The 17,668-nt window shown below is 39.1% G+C and overlaps 5 protein-coding genes across 6 annotated transcripts; 4 read left to right on the forward strand and 1 right to left on the reverse strand.

The window, feature by feature from the left end:
• The first annotated feature begins 105 nt into the window (after nucleotides 1-105).
• On the forward strand, nucleotides 106-3,086 carry LOC111776843 (triosephosphate isomerase, cytosolic-like). The gene is made up of 9 exons (XM_023656231.1): nucleotides 106-335; nucleotides 724-799; nucleotides 898-1,021; nucleotides 1,287-1,371; nucleotides 1,493-1,625; nucleotides 1,783-1,877; nucleotides 1,955-2,033; nucleotides 2,668-2,750; nucleotides 2,858-3,086. Exons 1-9 carry the CDS (start codon nucleotides 297-299, stop codon nucleotides 2,906-2,908), a joined length of 765 nt encoding a protein of 254 aa, XP_023511999.1. The 5' UTR covers nucleotides 106-296; the 3' UTR covers nucleotides 2,909-3,086.
• Nucleotides 3,087-3,715: 629 nt separating this feature from the next.
• LOC111776827 (probable serine/threonine-protein kinase PBL9) lies at nucleotides 3,716-7,665 on the forward strand. 2 transcript variants are annotated; one of them, XM_023656208.1, is made up of 7 exons: nucleotides 3,716-4,360; nucleotides 4,479-4,572; nucleotides 5,011-5,366; nucleotides 5,526-5,661; nucleotides 5,743-5,885; nucleotides 6,628-6,751; nucleotides 6,965-7,665. In XM_023656208.1, the coding sequence occupies exons 2-7, from the start codon at nucleotides 4,521-4,523 to the stop codon at nucleotides 7,399-7,401; spliced, it is 1,248 nt and encodes a 415-aa protein (XP_023511976.1). In that variant the 5' UTR covers nucleotides 3,716-4,360; nucleotides 4,479-4,520; the 3' UTR covers nucleotides 7,402-7,665. The 2 variants fall into 2 exon arrangements, with proteins under 2 accessions (XP_023511976.1, XP_023511977.1); XM_023656209.1 differs by having other exon boundaries at nucleotides 5,032-5,366.
• Nucleotides 7,666-8,023: 358 nt separating this feature from the next.
• On the forward strand, nucleotides 8,024-11,179 carry LOC111776812 (pentatricopeptide repeat-containing protein At1g07590, mitochondrial). Its single transcript, XM_023656191.1, has 2 exons — nucleotides 8,024-8,389; nucleotides 8,893-11,179. The coding sequence occupies exons 1-2, from the start codon at nucleotides 8,060-8,062 to the stop codon at nucleotides 10,144-10,146; spliced, it is 1,584 nt and encodes a 527-aa protein (XP_023511959.1). The 5' UTR covers nucleotides 8,024-8,059; the 3' UTR covers nucleotides 10,147-11,179.
• Nucleotides 10,387-14,665, forward strand: LOC111776828 (probable serine/threonine-protein kinase PBL9). Its single transcript, XM_023656210.1, has 8 exons — nucleotides 10,387-10,470; nucleotides 11,312-11,897; nucleotides 12,064-12,157; nucleotides 12,913-13,238; nucleotides 13,347-13,482; nucleotides 13,576-13,718; nucleotides 13,805-13,928; nucleotides 14,010-14,665. Exons 3-8 carry the CDS (start codon nucleotides 12,106-12,108, stop codon nucleotides 14,441-14,443), a joined length of 1,215 nt encoding a protein of 404 aa, XP_023511978.1. The 5' UTR covers nucleotides 10,387-10,470; nucleotides 11,312-11,897; nucleotides 12,064-12,105; the 3' UTR covers nucleotides 14,444-14,665.
• A 99-nt stretch (nucleotides 14,666-14,764) lies between these two features.
• LOC111776824 (probable serine/threonine-protein kinase PBL19) lies at nucleotides 14,765-16,938 on the reverse strand. The gene is made up of 4 exons (XM_023656206.1): nucleotides 16,468-16,938; nucleotides 15,940-16,200; nucleotides 15,734-15,856; nucleotides 14,765-15,483 (listed from the first exon to the last, which is right to left on the reverse strand). Exons 1-4 carry the CDS (start codon nucleotides 16,852-16,854, stop codon nucleotides 14,908-14,910), a joined length of 1,347 nt encoding a protein of 448 aa, XP_023511974.1. The 5' UTR covers nucleotides 16,855-16,938; the 3' UTR covers nucleotides 14,765-14,907.
• Nucleotides 16,939-17,668: the final 730 nt, after the last annotated feature.

Consider the following 17,668-nt stretch of genomic DNA (forward strand, 5'->3'; position numbering starts at 1 on the left):
GCGGTAAGGCGTGTGTGTGTATATATATATATATATATATATATATATATATGTAGAATTTCGTGTTATTTGGAGCATGGGATAAAAGCATTACACTTTTTTTTTGTTTAATTAAAGTATTCCATAAAAATTATATTATGATTTTTAAATAAAAAAATAATCGTAGTTTTTTGTCATCCTTGAAGCGTGAACCGCTCCATCTCCGCTCAAGTTCTTTGATTCTGCGCTCCTTTTTTTCGTTGTTATCGAATTCTCTGATTCAAGGATTCTCAGGAAAAGGGAAAAGGGAAAGAGAAATGGCCAGGAAGTTCTTCGTCGGAGGCAACTGGAAATGCGTATGCTGCTTAGTTCTTATTTAAAATTCTTTTGTTTATTTTCTTTCTATTTTGTCTCCATGTTTTTGATGTTCCGCCGTTCATGGTACGATCTATTAGATGCTGAATCTGTTGTTTATATTGATTTCTAGCTATTTGGTTTGAATTTTTTGGGTTTTGATTGCGAACTGTGAGGAACTTCCAAACACACTTTTCTCACTTGATTTTTCGATGTACTGACTTCGAAGATCCTGTGATTTTCCCGATCGGAGTGTGCTATATGTAATTTTCAATCGTCTTCGATGTGTTTAAGTGATAAGAGTATGTGTAACTTTGGAATTGGAGTTTGGGAGCACTGGACTTGCTTGATTGAACTAATTATCTTGTTCATCGAATGAAAATTCTACAGAATGGAACAAACGAGGAGACGAAGAAAATTGTGAGCACGTTGAATCAAGCTGAAATTCCTTCAGAAGATGTTGTGGGTACGTATGGAAATCCTGTTTAGTTTTCAGTTGTATCAGTGTTCTACGAAGCTCTTCCAGTGATTGATTTGGTCTGTATATGTTATTCTCCTTTGCAGAAGTTGTTGTGAGTCCACCTTTTGTGTTTCTTTCGCTGGTTAAGAGTTTGCTGAGGTCTGATATTCAAGTTGCAGCACAGAACTGTTGGGTTCGTAGGGGTGGTGCTTTTACAGGAGAAATTAGGTATGATTTTCAGCTTATGCGTTCGGTATATCGAACAGGAACGTGCGTGCCGTGGCTAGTTGATAATATCTTTATTCATTTGTCATAACTTTGTTCTTTGTCCAAAATTTTCAGAGTTAGTCTCAACAGAAACTGACGAATGCAATCTTTTGTCTTGATTTTCTGGGCCTTTTTCTTTTTTATTTGAAGAAATATTTCTCTGAACTCTTAAGAATTAAGTGTGCTTCATGCGATTCATTTGAATTTGATATCCTTTTGCCTGCAGTGCTGAGATGCTCGTCAATTTGGGGATTCCTTGGGTTATTATTGGGCATTCTGAAAGAAGGCTTCTTTTGAACGAATCCAATGAGGTAACCCCTGCTAGAACGGAAACTCGTGACCTTATCCCGAACTTTCCGAGGAAAAAGATTAATTTCACCATCAACAAATATCACTGATTCAAAGTCTATTCCCTCATCCGTTTGTATTCAGTTTGTAGGAGATAAAGTTGCATATGCACTTTCTCAAGGCATTAAAGTCATTGCTTGTGTTGGGGAGACTCTTGAGCAGCGAGAATCAGGATCAACATTGGACGTTGTTGCAGCACAAACTAAAGCAATTGCAGGTACTTCTACTTTCTCAGCTCTGACATTGAAAGAAAATTCTTGCAACTTTCAGGAACTTAGAGGTCGATTGTATGCTCGTGTGCGTGCTGTGAGGCTTTTAATATTACACTCCATTGTTTTTGTACAAAATGGATGACCGTGTCTGTTACGTGGCAGATAAGATTTCTCATTGGGACAATGTCGTCTTGGCTTACGAGCCAGTTTGGGCTATCGGAACAGGGAAAGTTGCAACCCCTACACAGGCTCAGGAAGTAAGCTTTCTTCTCAAACATTCGTAAACGTCTCTTCGATTTCGGTCAATTAACAACTCACTGTGGCTCTTTCAAAGGTCCATTCTGAATTGAGGAAATGGTTTCACAACAATGTTGGTGCTGAAGTTGCTGAGTCGATTAGAATTATATATGGAGGTAACCTCTTTGCTCCTATAAAAAACGTCTGCATGTATGCTATGTGTCACAACCTAACTATGAAGAAAGCACGATCATCACACTATGCATTCTTTTCCTTTACTTTGTTGAGGTGGTCAAAACTGTAAATTCAAGCATACTTGTTAGGAAAGCCTTTGCAATCGAGCTCAAACCCTTGAAAGTACGACCGTGACACTGCATTCTTTACCTATACTTCGTTGAGGTGGTCAAAACTGTAAATTCAAGCCTACTGCTTAGGAAAGCCTTTGCAATCAATCTCGAACCCCTTGAAAGTACGACCGTGACACTATGCATTATTTTCCTCTACTTTGTTGAGTTGGTCAAAACTGTAAATTCAAGCATACGGGTTAGGAAAGCCTTTGCAATTGAGCTCGAACCCTTGAAAGTACGATCGTGACACTATGCATTATTTTTCTCTACTTTGTTGAGTTGGTCAAAACTATAAATTCAAGCATACTGATTAGGAAAGCCGTTGCAATCGAGCTCGAACCCTCCGAAGCATGATATAGCCAAAAGCAATCCGAGGGAGGGTTCTAAATTTTAGAAAACAACCAAATAAAAATCTTAATTTGGTGTGGAGCTAACCTGTCTACGTTATTAATTTGTCTTCTAGGTTCTGTAAATGGTGCAAACTGCAAAGAACTGGCAGCACAACCTGACTTGGATGGATTTTTGGTTGGAGGAGCTTCGGTTAAGGTTGAACTGTTCTCATATCATATCATTTTTTTTTTCACTTGTTTGGTGTAGTGAACTTAATTCGACTTCAATTACCGACTCGTCTTTATTTTTTTTTCTTGAACTAGCCCGAGTTTGTTGACATCATCAACTCTGCCACAGTGAAGAAATCTGCATGAGTCGCTCGAGAACGAGAATGAGATAGTTCGATCTTCCTTTAGATAACCGGGTATGTTGCGGGAACCGTTGTTTGCTTGAGCAATATACGTTTGAGACCCAATGCTGTTGTATAATAATCACTTTGTATTCTCTTCTTTTTTATGCTTTTTAACATAAATTCAGCACGGTTGAGGTCAATACTTCGTTTAGGATTAGACTGAGATAGATAAATATAAATTTGAATTTAACGAATTTGATAAATTAAATTCATAATTTATTTTTATTTGGTAGAATTGCTTGGGTAACCACAAAATCACACATGAATTTCACAATATGTGACACTATTTTAGTAACAATTTTCAAATTGGAAATAATAATATAATTTAGTTTTAATGTTTTAATTTAATTTTGATTACCACTGAATTTTTAATTTAGATGAGTAAAATATATTTAAGAAAATACTCCATTATTATGACAATTAATTAAAATAATCACAGCAATTAACCGTAGCATTATTATTAATTTGTGATTAGACATTTCCTTAAACAGCTGTCTGCTGAGGTCACTTTCCTTAAACAACCGTACACTAATTAATTTTTTATACTAATTACTAATATATATATATATATTTTTTTTTTTACTATAAAGTTCAAATTTAGGTATATAATAAAAATAATATAAGCCGACATTTATTCGAATTAAAATCATTAAAATATTTATTTACAAAAATGATAGAAGCCCGAAAATGTTGTACGGAAAATTATTATTAAATTTTGTCTTCAAGTTTAAGTCAACAGATTTGCTACCGCCATTTGACCTTACTCGGTCGAGCGGCGGCTCGCTCGCTCGCCGGCGAGGGGGCTCTTGAGCCGCCGAGAAAGAGCGGTCCCTTTAATTCTGGATTCCTCCGCTCCAGCTCCATTGAAATGGGAGGCTTTCGGGCGCTTGATTGGGACTCCCGCGTGGACCATGGGCTTGAAAACAAGCTCCCATGATCGAGGTATTTCTTCGAGTTCAATCCAATGATAGAAAAGTCAAAAGAGTAACGCCTATCCAATCCCTTACCCATCCAATTTGCTTTCATGTTTATCATTCGGTGCCGATTTGCCGTCAGCAATCTTGTTTTTCACCTTTGTGATTCATTGAAGACGATGAAATCGGACGCCTCTCAGACTGCAGCGGGAGCCTTTCGGGGCCCTATCCTCTTTGTGAAATGACAGAAAAAGGGGACCAATATACTCGCCATTAACACGAAACTTCCTACCTTCCTGTCCGCTGGGGGCTGTCCAACCCTTCTTCATGTCTATATTTTAGCCAAATGAACAGGGAAATTTTAGCAGGAACTTTAGGGGTTTGCTTATTTCTTATCAGTTAAATCTTCTGCTGAAGATTGCCCTAAGGAAACAGTGCTTTGGAACGAGGATCTAACTAGTTGCCTTTTCGTACGTTGGTTGCTGATACAATGAAAACTGGTTAGTTTAGATTGTTCATCTTTGTTCATATGGGTTTGCTGTGAATGTGCTTGATTTCATTGATGGAATATTGATTTGATGCTTATTATCTTGTTCTTCCCCTTTTTGGTGGTATCAGCATGAATGTTCTGAAGGTGGGAGTGTCTTTGACTTAATTCTGATGGGTATCTGCTTTAGTGCCAAATCTATATCAGAAAACGATGATAATACAGGTACTACAAGGCTCACTTTATTTGCTAATGAAACAGTGTGGTGGAAGCTTTTAGGCTTTCTGGTTGTCATTTCAAAGTTCTTTTAGATTTCTTATTAATTTACTGAACTTGTTGGGAATATTGTCCTTTATATGGTTCAGTTTGTTGGTATAACGTATAAACTTGTGTCGATATTGATCATACAATGTGCACGAGTTCTTTCTTTTATTCAAGGCTTTAGTATCTTTAATTGTGAGATCTCATATCGGTAGGGGAGGGTGTGGAAACTTCTCCCTAGTAGACACGTTTTAAGGAAGCACGAAAGGGAAAACCCAAAAAAGACAATATCTGCTAGCGGTGTGCTTGGGCTGTTACATTAATTGAACTAAAGTAGTCTCAACCGAGCATGTGTACTCATGAGGATTTGGAGTCGAGTGAATGGCTATTATTTCATTACAGGGCATGCATTTGTTTGTGCAGGGGTGAAAAATTCGAAAGATGATAATGATAGCAGTAACATAAACGATAATGGTAGTGCAAGTAGCAAGATCTCGTTGGCTTCAGCGCTGCCAGTTCCTCGGAGCGAGGGTGAAATCTCGCAGTCCTCCAATTTGAAGAGCTTCTCTTTGGCAGAGCTCAAAGAGGCAACAAGGAACTTCTGTCCTGATAGTGTCCTGGGAGTACCTGCTTCTGGTTCAGTTTTCAAAGGCTGGATTGATGAGCATTCATTTACTGCTACCAAACCTGGAACCGGATTGGGTATCGCAGTCAAAAGGCTTCACCGAAATAGTTTTCGAGGTCGCGGAGATTGGTTTGTGAGTTCTCTCTTTGAGATTAGCTGCAGGGTTGTCTCATATTTAACCATCTTCTAGGATAGAATAGAACCTGTGCACTAACATGACTTATTTGTTAAACAAGTTTGTGATTCTATGCTGCATAGATCCACTCATGTCATGGCTTCTTTTATCAATTAGGCTGAAGTGAACTTCCTTGGCCAACTTGTTCATTCTCACCTTGTGAAATTGATTGGCTATTGCTTGGAAGACGAGCAACAGCTCATCGTGTCGGAACTTATGCCTCGAGGAAGTTTGGATAATCATCTGTTCCTTCGTGAGTTTTCTGTATCCTTTGATGCAACTCATAAGAACATTATGAAATATTAAGTGTTTGATACTGAAGTTGTAATTGCAGGGGGCTCATATTTTCAACCTCTTTCTTGGGCTCTCCGCTTGAAGGTTGCACTGGGTGCTGCCAAAGGGCTGGCCTTCCTCCACAGTGATGAAAGAAAAGTGATCTTCCGTGACTTGAGGACTTCAATCATTTTGCTTGATTCTGTAAGTCATTTGTCCAAATAAAGCTTTATTGTGTACCTTTGATAAAAATGGCCTCATGGACTGGGATCTAGGATCTAACTCCGCTAGTTACGTAGAGGATTGTTGGGAGGAGTTCTGTATTGACTAATTAAGGGGATGATCGTAGGTTTATAAGTAAGGAATATATCTCCATTGGTAGGAGGTCTTTCCGGGAAACCAAAAGTAAAGCCATGAGAGCTTATGCTCAAAATGGACAGTGTCGTACCATTGTAGAGGGTCGTGATTTCTAACATGGTATTAGAGTCGTACCCTTAACTTAGCCATGCTTATAGAATCCTCAAGTGTCGAACAAAGAAGTTGTGAGCCTCGAAAGTGTAGTCAAAAGTGATTCACTTGTTGAACAAAGGGTGTACTTTGATCGAGGGCTCCTAAGAAGGGGTCGAGTCTCGATTAAGGAAAGTCTGTTCGAGGGCTCCATAGGCCTTAGGAGAGGCTCTATGGTGTACTTTGTTCGAGGGGAGGATGGTTGAGGATTGTAGGGTGGGAGGCCCACCTTTACTAATTAAGAGGATGATCATGAGTTTATAAGTAAGGAATACATCTCCACTGGTATGAGGCCGTTTGGGGAAACCAAAAGTAAAGCCACGAGAGCTTATGCTCAGTGGACAATATCATACCATTATGGAGCGTTTGTGATTTCTAACAGTTTACTCGTTAGAAAGATCCGGCGTCAAGCCATGAACGTCATTTCTTTTATGTTCAGGACTATAATGCCAAACTCTCTGATCTCGGGTTTTCAAAGACACCGGAGAAACAGGCGGTACGAGCAATGTCTCTACCAGGATTACTGAGTACCTCATATGCAGCTCCAGAATATCTTACTACAGGTAATATTCAACACAACCCGAAAGCGTGCTCGTTGCTGTCAAGTATCCTTGATTCTGCATTCTTTCTCCTGATAAATAACATCATTTTTTTGCGTTACTAATCCGAGAAACTTAAGTCTACTTTGTAAAAACTTGTCGAGTCAACGTAGTTCGTTGTAACAGAACAACGTTTACAGTCTCACGTCGACCACTTTGTCTTTTCACTTGCTATAGGTCAGGCAACCACATCAAGTGATGTTTATAGTTTCGGGGTCATTCTACTCGAAATGTTATCAGGAAGAAGAGCTATTGACAAGAATCGACCATTTAGAGAACACAATCTCATCGAATGGGCAAGACCCTACCTTGCAAACGAACGGAAGAGTGTTCGAATAATCGACGACCGTCTCGAAGGCCAATATTCATTGGATGCAGCCTATAAGCTATCTAGTTTGACACTGCAATGCCTGTCCATTGACCCCAAGTCTAGACCGAGCATGAACGAGGTTGTAATAGAATTAGAACAGCTACAAGATGCCACATCCATTAACAGCAACAGAACTTCGACCCGAAACCGCATGGCTCGTAGGCATAGCGCTGACGATGCCAATACTCTTCGTAGTGCACGAGCCCGTCCTTGGCCACCACCCATTTCCCCTGATTACTCATAAGTAGATGCAGGTGATGGTTTTACAACTAATGTTAGAAACTTGGCGTATATTTCTCTTGCTACGTAGAAGGAACGGTCCGTTTGAAATTTGTGAGATTCCACATTAGTTGGAAGGGAAACGTAACATTTTTTTATAAGGGGTAGAAATCTCTCTAAATGTATTTTAAAACACTGAGGCTAACAGTGATTAACAGATCAAAACAGATAATATCTACCCGCAGTTAGCAGTTGGTTTGGACTGTTATAGAATCTGTTATATATCTAATAGTAGACTCTGATTTTTTTTTTATTTTATAATTATTCCTTTTATTTTCTTTATTTCTTACTATTTTACAATTTATTATTATTATATTTCATTTTTACTGCTCATTAATAAATGAAAATTAATTTATTATTATTATATTCGATTTTTACTACTCATTAATAAATAAAAATGAAATTAAAATTTAAGATATATTATTATTTTAGTAATAAATTATTATAATGGGATAAGATTTATAAATATAAATTTTACTAAATATTTAAATATTTGCTTATATAAATAAAACCTCAATTGGCACATTATACTGAACCTCGAGCTTTTCGGCGCAAATTTGTTACCCGCGTCTCAGTTTCTTCTTCTTGCTTCCACTTTTTCTTTTTTTTTTTTTCAGTCAAGTATGCGATTGGGGGCGTTCCTCTCGGGGTATAGGCTCATTCAAGCATTTCGTCGAACAGTTTCTAGCACTTCTTCGGCGGTCAATACAGTCCCCTTTCGATTCAACTTTCTTTGCACTCAAATCTCCGATAACTCATCGGGGAAAGTTTTAGAGTCAGAATTGGAGGGATCCAAGTGCTTATCATTGAGGATTGAGAGAATACCGAAGGGAGAAACGGTTGGGTATGCCTTCAGGAGCTGGATGGGCGATGGCTTTCCTATTCATCGTGGCGATATTTTTCATGCTATCAATCGCCTCAGGAAGCTCGAAAGGAACAAACACGCGCTTGAGGTTGCTATATCCATCTCCCTCTTTAAAGCTCCATTTTCGTTTGCTGTTATTCTTAGATGTTGTGAATTTTAATCTGCATCACAGTTGAGTTGGCTGATATCTTTTAAGAATGTAATCCAGAGAAGAACTTGAAAAATAGCAGTTTCAAGTATTTGCTTAAATCATTAAGAAGCTGAAAGTTTCAGAAATGATGGATTTGGATGCAATATCTTCTCCACAGATCATGAAAGTTGCACATGAGTAAAGACTATGGGGATGTTAAGCCGAAGATTGTATTTTCTTAACTTTCCATTAGATTTCATCACTGCATAATGCATAGAAGAGAACATTGTTTTTTTCTTGATTACTCTATTTCTTAGTGTAATGCTGTGTGCTTTTAGTTCATTTTACTTATAGTAGAGTCACTATGATGTAGTATTCCAGGCCTGCTTTATAATATAAGATTCATCTTCTGTTAACAGGGCTCCTTTTGTTAATTTGGATTTGTCTTCTGTTCTTGGCAGGTTATGGAGTGGGTGATCAGGGAGAAACCATATCGGATAAATGAATTGGACTACTCCTATTTGCTGGAATTTACAATCAAACACCATGGCATATCACAAGGTGAGAAGCTCTTTTCTAACATCCCTGTGGAATTTCAAGGAGAGTTGCTCTTCAACAATCTTGTGATTGCATGTTTAGACAAGGGAGCGATTAGACTTTCACTGGCTTACATGAGAAAAATGAGGGAAGTTTCCCATCGCATATCACACTTAGTTTTTAACCGCCTCATTATACTCCACTCGTCTCCCCGTCGTCGGAAACTTATCCCAAAAATTCTTACTCAGATGAAGGCTGATAAAGTGCCTTTACATGTTTCTACATATAACATTCTTATGAAAATAGAAGCCAATGAACACAATATTGAAGGGTTGATGAAGGTATTTGGTGATATGAAACGAGCTAATGTTGAACCAAATGAGGTGTCTTACTGCATAGTAGCTACTGCACACGCCGTGGCAAAGTTGTATACTGTAGCTGAAGCCTACACCGAGGCTATCGAAAAATCTATAGCTGGGAGTAATTGGTCGACCTATGATGTCCTAATCATCTTGTATGGCTATTTGAAGAAGGAGAAAGAGCTAGAGAGGACTTGGGGTACCGTACAAGGATTGCCACACATCCCATCTAAAAGTTTTATACTAGCTATTGAAGCATTTGGTAAAATTGGTTTACTAAGCCGAGCAGAAGAGCTCTGGTTAGAGATGAAAACCAAAAGAGGAATTAAGGCCACAGATCAACTCAATTCTATTTTATCTGTGTATTGCAAACACGGTTTGATTAAAAAGGCAACAGAATTCTTTAGGGAAATTGAAGCAAATGGGTGCGAACCAAACGCCATAACCTTTCGAAACCTGGCTTTAGGCTGCTTGAAAGCTGGCTTGGTGGAGGAAGGCATGAAAACACTAGATCTTGGATCAAATATAAGAAGCAGCAGCAGGAGAATTAGAATGTCAACTCCATGGTTGGAAACCACTCTTTCAATGATTGAAATTTTGGCAGAGAGGGGAGACGTTGAAAATACTGAAAAGTTATTCGAGGAACTCAAGGAAGCGAAGTATACAAGGTACACATTCGTTTACAACACTTTGTTAAGGGCTTACGTGAAGGCCAAGATTCATAATCCAAATCTTTTGAGGAGGATGATCATAGGAGGAGCTAGGCCTGACTCTGAAACCTACAGTTTGATCAAACTTACTGAGCAGTTTCAAAGCTAAAAAAAAGTTTGAACCATTTATACAATTTCAACGGTGTTTCTTTGATCAAGAAGTTGATCTCATGGTGGCCACCTACTTAATTTTTGATATTCTATGAGTTTCTTTGACAATTATGGTTGGATGTTGAGATTAGTCCGATGTATCAGACACCCATGGATAATATATTGCTAGATTCACCCTGTCAGGCGTCGGCAGTCTTCTTCCTAGCAGATAAGCTGTGGGTACCTCGTGGCCACTTGGCTGACATGGTTGGTTAACTCACGAGTAGCCACGCCGCCCACAATGCAGACTTCTCAAGTCCAAGAGAGAAGTCAAATCTCAAAAGTAAGTTGTCATCAACTTTGATGGAATGGGGGGAAATTTTGGACATTATAATCCTGTCCATGATTTTGAGTGTTTGGTTTCTGGATTTCACAAACCCTGAGAAGAAACAAGGACTCCCCTTTTCACTGCACACAAAGCATACCCTCTCATGTGTTCGAGGATTATTAAGAGTAGTCCCACATTGACTAATTAAGAGTAAGATCACGGGTTTACAAGTAAGGAACACTATCTTAATTGGTACGAGACCTTTTGGGAAACCAAAAGCAAAATCATGAGAGTTTATGCTCAAAGTGGACAATATCATATCATTATAGAGGTTCGTGGTTCCTAACATTCTCCTATGTCTTCTTCTGCATTTTTTTCAAATCATCACATCCTCAAAATGAAGAATCCCAACCCCCCCATTATTGGATCATCATATTTAAGCCCCAGGAAGCCACAAGACCACAAAATGAAGTACAAGGCGAAGCATTTACCAACAATCACAAGGAAGAAAACAACGAAGACAAGGACAGAATTATTTGATATTGCACAGACTTTTTTATTCAGCTCTTTTGTTGTCTTCACGTTTATAGGAAGGGTATGATATATGAGTGTCTGAAGAAGAGTAAAAGGATGAATAAGCAGACATTGTCGTCCTTCTCGTGACATTATTTCCTCTACTTGGTTCAGGAAAGAGCCAATAATTTGATAAGAATTTTATAAGTCATTGATTTATTAGATATATACAATTAAGATATTTTTAAAAGTTTAGGAATTAAATAACACTTTTTTTCTGTGTTAAAGTTTTTTTTTTTTTTTTTTTTTTTTTTTTTTTTTTTGTTTTTAGAATCCTTTTTAGAACATAACAAAACTTTTAATTCACATGGCATTCCTGATACGGATTTATGCCAAATCCAAAGACAGATCCTGAAGAGGAAACAAGATCGGGAAATTGGCTTAATTCAAAACTGGTGGCCGATAAACACAACACCAATCAGCGGCCCAAAAAGCCAACTTTGGGGGTTATCCAACGAGCTATGAGAACTTTGGAAATTAAAAAAATGAAGGAAAGAGGAGTCGGCAATGGATGGATTAGAGCTTCTGGACCATTGGAGCGGCAACTTGGACAAGTGTAATGAGAAAGAGACCCAAAATTTTGATGGGTCACGAGGATAAATCAAGATTTAGGTGCGAAAGGGGTCGAGAAGCTTTCATTAAATTAGATATTTGAATAGTCAAGTTGTCAAAAGGTTCCATCGAAGGAAACAAACAGAGAGGTTCCCAATCAAGCGGCTCAACAATAACAGCTTCCTTGCACATGTTGATCTCCAATCAGTCGGCCATTAATGCAAGATTTCTTCATCTCAAATCCTCCGCCAAGAACAATACTCCGTTTCAGACCCTCTTTCTATATTTCGTTTTGGTTGCTGATACAAGGAGAATATGTGAGTTTCTTCATTTTTTGTTCATTTCTGCATTTGGGTTTGGCGTCTTTTATCTTGTTTCGTCATGTTTTGCTTGAGATTTGAAGTTGGAATTGGAAAAGAGGTCTTCTGTAGTTATGATTTCATGTTTAGTTATTATCTTCTTCCTCTTTTTGGTTGTGTACAGCGCTAATCCTTTGAAGATTGGGGAGTCTGTTGGCTTCTTCTAATGGGTGTCTGCTTAAGTACCAGAATCAAAGCTGAAAACTCATGTAATACAGGTACTACAAGACTTTCTTTACATAAGTAATGAAACAATTATTTGGATCTCTTGTTGTCTAGTTGAGGCATGTTGTGAGATCTTACATCGGTTGGAGAGAGGAACGAAGCATTCCTTATAAGGATGTGGGAACCTCTCCCTAGCAGATGCATTTTAAAACCGTGAGATTAACGGCGTACGTGACGGGCCAAAGTGCGGTGGGCTTGAGCTGTTACAAATGGTATCAGAATCAGCACCGGGCAGTGTACCGGTGAGGATGCTGTCCCAAAGGGGTGGATTGTGAGATCCCACATCGGTTGGAGAAAGAAACGAAACATTCCTTATAAGGGTGTGAAAACCTCTTCCTAGCAAATGCGTTTTAAAACCGTGAGGCTGACGGCGATACGTAACGGGCCAAAGCGGACAATATCTGCTAGCGATGGGCTTGGGCTATTACACATTTATGTAGTGAGATGTCTTCACACTTACCAAGCTAACTCTACGTCTGCAAAATAGATGAAATGTTGAGTTTTTCTGGTTCAATTAGTTAGTTTGAAGTTAAAAGGTGGATGTTTAGCAAAGTATTGTAAACATTGAGAAAACGATCATATGATATGCAAGAATACCGGCTTTTATTGAATTTACAGACATCAAGATCTTTGCTTAAACTGAAAGTATTTCCAAAGGAGCTTAATAAGTGCACCTGTGCGGGTCTCGATTTGATTGATTCGATTAAACAACCGCAAGTTTGTTAGAGGTCGTTATTTCTTTGTGCAGGGGTGAACTCTAATGCTGTGAGTACTGATGGCAACGATATTGGCAGTACAAATAGTAGCAAGATCACTTTGCCCTCTATGCCACTAACTCCACGAACTGAAGGCGAAATCTTGCACTCCAATTTGAAGAGCTTCAGCTTCGCCGAGCTTAAAGCAGCCACCAGGAACTTTCGTCCGGATAGCGTGGTAGGAGAAGGCGGGTTTGGTTTAGTTTTCAAGGGTTGGATTGATGAGCATTCTTTTGCAGCAGCCAAGCCTGGCACCGGACTGGTTATTGCTGTCAAAAGGCTTAACCAAGATGGTTTTCAAGGTCACAGAGAGTGGTTGGTGAGTTAGCCAGCCTCCCCATATCACACACAGAGATGGCTCATTCTTGTTCTTAAATGTGTACTATCTGTTGGTCAGCTTATGCTCTTCTTTTCTTTCTTCGTTTAGGCTGAAGTAAATTTTCTAGGCCAACTTTCTCACTGTCACCTCGTGAGGTTGGTCGGCTATTGCTTGGAGGACGAACACCGTTTGCTTGTTTACGAATTCATGCCTCGAGGGAGCTTGGAAAATCATTTGTTTCGAAGTTCGTTTTTCTTATCAGCTACCCTTCGATTCGACTTAACCAAAACGACTTCATTTCATTAATGTTCGATATTACATTTGCATAATGTTCCAGGAGGATCCTATTTTCAACCACTTTCTTGGAGCCTGCGTTTGAAGGTTGCTCTTGGTGCTGCAAAAGGGCTGGCCTTTCTCCACTGTGATGAAAGAAAAGTGATCTTCCGTGACTTCAAGACTTCAAATATCCTACTTGACTCTGTAAGTAACAAGCAAAGATGTGCTAAAGAGCTCGTCAAGTAGTTAATTCTTTCTTGTTTTGAAGCTTCGTTTTCTTCTGCATTCAGAAATACAATGCTAAGCTCTCTGACTTCGGGTTGGCCAAAGACGGGCCAACGGGCGATAAAAGCCACGTCTCGACCAGGGTGATGGGGACCTATGGATATGCAGCCCCGGAGTATCTGGCTACAGGTATTAATATTCTACAGAATCAGAAACTCCTGCTGTCACATTGTCGGCTTGATAATCAAATTTATCGCTCACTGTCTCTAGGTCATCTAACTACTTGGAGTGACGTGTATAGCTTTGGAGTTGTCCTACTAGAAATATTATCGGGAAGGAGAGCAATCGACAAGAATCGACCAGCTAGAGAACACAATCTTGTGGAATGGGCAAAACCTTACCTTGCAAACAAACGTAAGATTTTTCGAATCATGGACAGTCGTCTCGAGGGTCAATACTCATTGGATGGAGCCTACAAGGCATGTACCCTTGCATTAAGATGCTTATCCATTCAACCCAAACTGAGACCAAACATGGATGATGTTGTAAAAGAATTAGAGCAACTACAAGATTCTACATACCCTACTAGCAATAGGAACCCAACCAATAACCGTCGTGCTCGGAGGCATAGCGCCGATGATGCCCATAATCCAAAGAGCGCTCAAGCTTATCCCCGGCCTTCCATTTCAGCTCTCCATACATAAGATGATCAGGCGACTACATTCAGATAGTTTGCAACAAAACTGAAGAACTTAGCGGATGCATTCCAATGTATAGAAATTGTACAGTTCTCATAGTCATTCATCTGAGGCGATTCTTGGGTCGGTTCAAGTAAAGGTTTCTTTTGAATTCTTTGTTTATTTTAGTGTGATTTCTTGTGAACGTACGACCAAGTCTAAATCGATAATTGAAGTTCCATCCCGTCATTCATTTACGTTCATATATGTGGCACATTAGGCCTTGAAAGCTTTCGAACGGAAAGGCTACAAAGTCTAAAAGCATAACTTTAAAGTCTGGTGACTAAATTTGTAACGGAAAAACGTACTAAAAATTTGATGATCTAACTTCGTAAAGGCTTTACATGTATACCGAAAAAAAAAAGAGAAAAAGGAGGAAGCCCTCCATATGTTATGCTTTCATTTCCAAAGAAGAAAAGTGAAAGGGTTTGTCACCAAGTTCTTACCAACCCAGGTGTCCAATTTCTCCAATCTAACTTCCCAAAAGATCTGTTTCTTAAGCTCACCATATCTCTGAAATCAAAAACCTTCTTTAGATGACTCTGCCTATGCCTTGTAGTAGCAGCCTTAACTTCAGCAACCTCTGCCGTTTCCTCCTTCGTTTCGACAGTTTCGTCGTTGACGGGTTGAGGAACTGCTTCATGATCTTGACATGATTCACTGATGATATTACCAAGAATCTCAACGACCTCGCTCATTTTCGGGCGATTCTTAGGCTGCTTCATCAGGCATTTGTTAGCAAGTGATGCAAGTTTCTGTGCTGACTTGATGTTGCATTCTCCTTCAAGCCGTGGATCGATAATAAGGTGGAATTTCTTAGGGTCTGAGACGTATGGTTTAATCCATTCCAAAAGCTTCTGCTCGTTGCGCGGTAGGTTTCTCTCCACAGCACGTCGACCTGTAATGAGTTCATAGAGAACAACCCCGAAGCTCCACACGTCGCTCTTTGCAGTCAGCCTGCCAGTTTGAACATACTCTGGAGCTGCATAGCCTATTGTGCCTACAACCTTCAAAGACAAGTAAGTCGTCGTCAGATATTGTCTTCTTTGGATTTTTCCTCTTGGACTTCTCCTCATGGTTTTTTTAAACGCGTCTATTAGGGAGAGGTTTCCACACTCTTATAAAGAGTGTTTCGTTTTCCTCCCCAGCCGATACTGAATCTCACACATGTTTTGTTCTCAAGAATTTCGACGTTCTAAATGCTTAAAAACATTTTTTAAGAACTTAGAAACTCAATCTAAATAGGTTCCAACGTACCGATGTGAACACGTGGCTGATTCCTTCCGGAGGACCCTGTCTGGCCAGTCCAAAATCCGAAAGCTTAGCATTAAATTCATCGTCTAGAAGGATATTCGAAGCTTTTAAATCGCGAAAAATTAGCTGCATTGTATGAAAACAGATCCAAATCACTCATGGTTCCCACAATCAGATTGTTTCTGGGAAGAATATGATATCATTTGTACCTGAAAATCCATTTCTTCATGTAGATATGCAAGGCCACGAGCTGCATCCTGAGCAATCTTAAGCCTAGCCAACCATGACAATGGTGGAGATACTCGAACCAGAAGATGATCCTCCAAGCTCCTGTTGCGCATAAGCTCATAAACCAGAAGCCTTTGAATTCCCCTTTCATCATCTTCAGCACAGTATCCAACCAATTTCACAAGATTCGGATGCTTCACCACACCCAAAAAGTTCACCTCATTGATCCATTCCTTGTGCCCCTGAATACTACAATTTGTTCGAAGAATCAATCAGATTTGAATCATTCCCGATCATTCACAATCTAGGGTTTCAGAGGATTTAATCAAATAACAGAACAGAACCACCAGAGTGATCAATACATTTCGAAGTTCGCATTCAACATCATGTGAGACAGTAGTAATAGAACAACAGATTCAAACACAGCCATCACTAAAACCATTGATTCCGATCTATCAAGAACATTAATGAACACGAGGAGAAGAAGAAGAAGAAATAGAAAGCCATGCCTGGAAGCCATTGCGATTGAGCTGTTTGACAGCAACCTCCATTTTCAAATCCGACTTGGAATTGGAAGCCGCAACAACTCCTTTAAACACACAGCCAAAACCTCCCTCGCCAATCAACAGCGCCCTGCTAAACCCGCGCGTGGCCGATTTCAACTCAGAAAACGAAAAAACCCGCAACTCGTTCGCTCTCCGTTGAGTCAGAATCTCATAAAACCCAATCGAGTCGGAAAAATCCCTAGAATAGTCAGCGTCGAACTCAGAGCGCCTGGTATCAAACGTGCTTGAAGCCATACTGAGCGACCGAGCCCAGGAGACCTTGGAGGCTCTAGAAACGACACCATTTTCATCATCCTTTCTCTCACCATTCGTGAAATGGAAGCATTTCATTTCTTCAAAACAAGTTGTGGCGTTGCAGAATCAGAATGTTGGAAGAAGACGATTGAGTCAAATGAGAGGGGCGAAGAAGAAGAAGAAGAAGAAGAAGAAGAAGAAGAAGAAGAAGAAGAAGAAATGAAAAATCAAGTGGGTTTGGTTGAGCGTTTACAATTTGAAAATGGAAGAGCGTTAGGTAACAGCGCAAAGAAAGAACCATTCGGGCCATTGTCGTTTATAGCGAGATATGGTCAGAGGATCACGAGGCCTTGCTGCACACCCAGACGCTGCACGCCAAAAATGGTTCAGGTCAGGTAGCTCACTTCCCTGGAGGGTCCCAGCCGTTCGTTGAGGGTATTTCTTTGAAATTACAACTTTCTTTAGGGCTAAAACTGTAATTTAGCCTCCCTCTCTGGACTGCCGTCGACCTACGGAAAGCAAAGTAACCGTCAACAAGGATTTTTTTTTTTTTTTTTTTTTTTTTTCNATTTAATTTTACTTAGGTCCTCCAACTTTTTCTAAATTACGAGTTTGGTCCAGATTTCTATTTTTAAAATTATTATTATTATTTTTTAATCTTTTATTAAATTACAGGTCTGTCTTCAACTTTTATTTAATTTTACTTAGGTCCTCCAACTTTTTCTAAATTACGAGTTTGCTCTTGATTTTTAAAAGCTATATAAATTTTAAAAGTTGCTAAATTTTTTATTTTGTACAATTTATATTATTAAATTTTTTATTTACTCAACTTTAAAAAAAATTATTTAATAATTTCTAAAACTTTCAATTTTATATTATTAAATTTTTAAAATTTTGTACCATTTGGAAG

Source organism: Cucurbita pepo, chromosome LG16 (genome assembly GCF_002806865.2).
Source record: "Cucurbita pepo subsp. pepo cultivar mu-cu-16 chromosome LG16, ASM280686v2, whole genome shotgun sequence".
Taxonomy (NCBI): domain Eukaryota; kingdom Viridiplantae; phylum Streptophyta; class Magnoliopsida; order Cucurbitales; family Cucurbitaceae; genus Cucurbita; species Cucurbita pepo.

Excerpts from the sequence above, each read along its gene's own strand:
- LOC111776812 (XM_023656191.1), top strand. The coding sequence starts at position 8,060 with ATGCGATTGGGGGCGTTCCTCTCGGGGTATAGGCTCATTCAAGCATTT. Across the intron at positions 8,390-8,892 it reads GGAACAAACACGCGCTTGAG|GTTATGGAGTGGGTGATCAG; the intron begins GTTGCTATATCC and ends TGTTCTTGGCAG.
- LOC111776827 (XM_023656208.1), top strand. The coding sequence starts at position 4,521 with ATGGGTATCTGCTTTAGTGCCAAATCTATATCAGAAAACGATGATAAT. Across the intron at positions 5,662-5,742 it reads GGATAATCATCTGTTCCTTC|GGGGCTCATATTTTCAACCT; the intron begins GTGAGTTTTCTG and ends TTGTAATTGCAG. Across the intron at positions 5,886-6,627 it reads CAATCATTTTGCTTGATTCT|GACTATAATGCCAAACTCTC; the intron begins GTAAGTCATTTG and ends TTTTATGTTCAG.
- LOC111776828 (XM_023656210.1), top strand. The coding sequence starts at position 12,106 with ATGGGTGTCTGCTTAAGTACCAGAATCAAAGCTGAAAACTCATGTAAT. Across the intron at positions 13,719-13,804 it reads CAAATATCCTACTTGACTCT|AAATACAATGCTAAGCTCTC; the intron begins GTAAGTAACAAG and ends TTCTGCATTCAG. Across the intron at positions 13,929-14,009 it reads CCCGGAGTATCTGGCTACAG|GTCATCTAACTACTTGGAGT; the intron begins GTATTAATATTC and ends CACTGTCTCTAG.
- LOC111776824 (XM_023656206.1), bottom strand. The coding sequence starts at position 16,854 with ATGAAATGCTTCCATTTCACGAATGGTGAGAGAAAGGATGATGAAAAT. Across the intron at positions 16,201-16,467 it reads TCAATCGCAATGGCTTCCAG|GGGCACAAGGAATGGATCAA; the intron begins GCATGGCTTTCT and ends TGTAGTATTCAG. Across the intron at positions 15,484-15,733 it reads TCAGCCACGTGTTCACATCG|GTTGTAGGCACAATAGGCTA; the intron begins GTACGTTGGAAC and ends TTGTCTTTGAAG.
- LOC111776843 (XM_023656231.1), top strand. The coding sequence starts at position 297 with ATGGCCAGGAAGTTCTTCGTCGGAGGCAACTGGAAATGC. Across the intron at positions 800-897 it reads TCCTTCAGAAGATGTTGTGG|AAGTTGTTGTGAGTCCACCT; the intron begins GTACGTATGGAA and ends TCTCCTTTGCAG. Across the intron at positions 2,034-2,667 it reads GATTAGAATTATATATGGAG|GTTCTGTAAATGGTGCAAAC; the intron begins GTAACCTCTTTG and ends TTTGTCTTCTAG.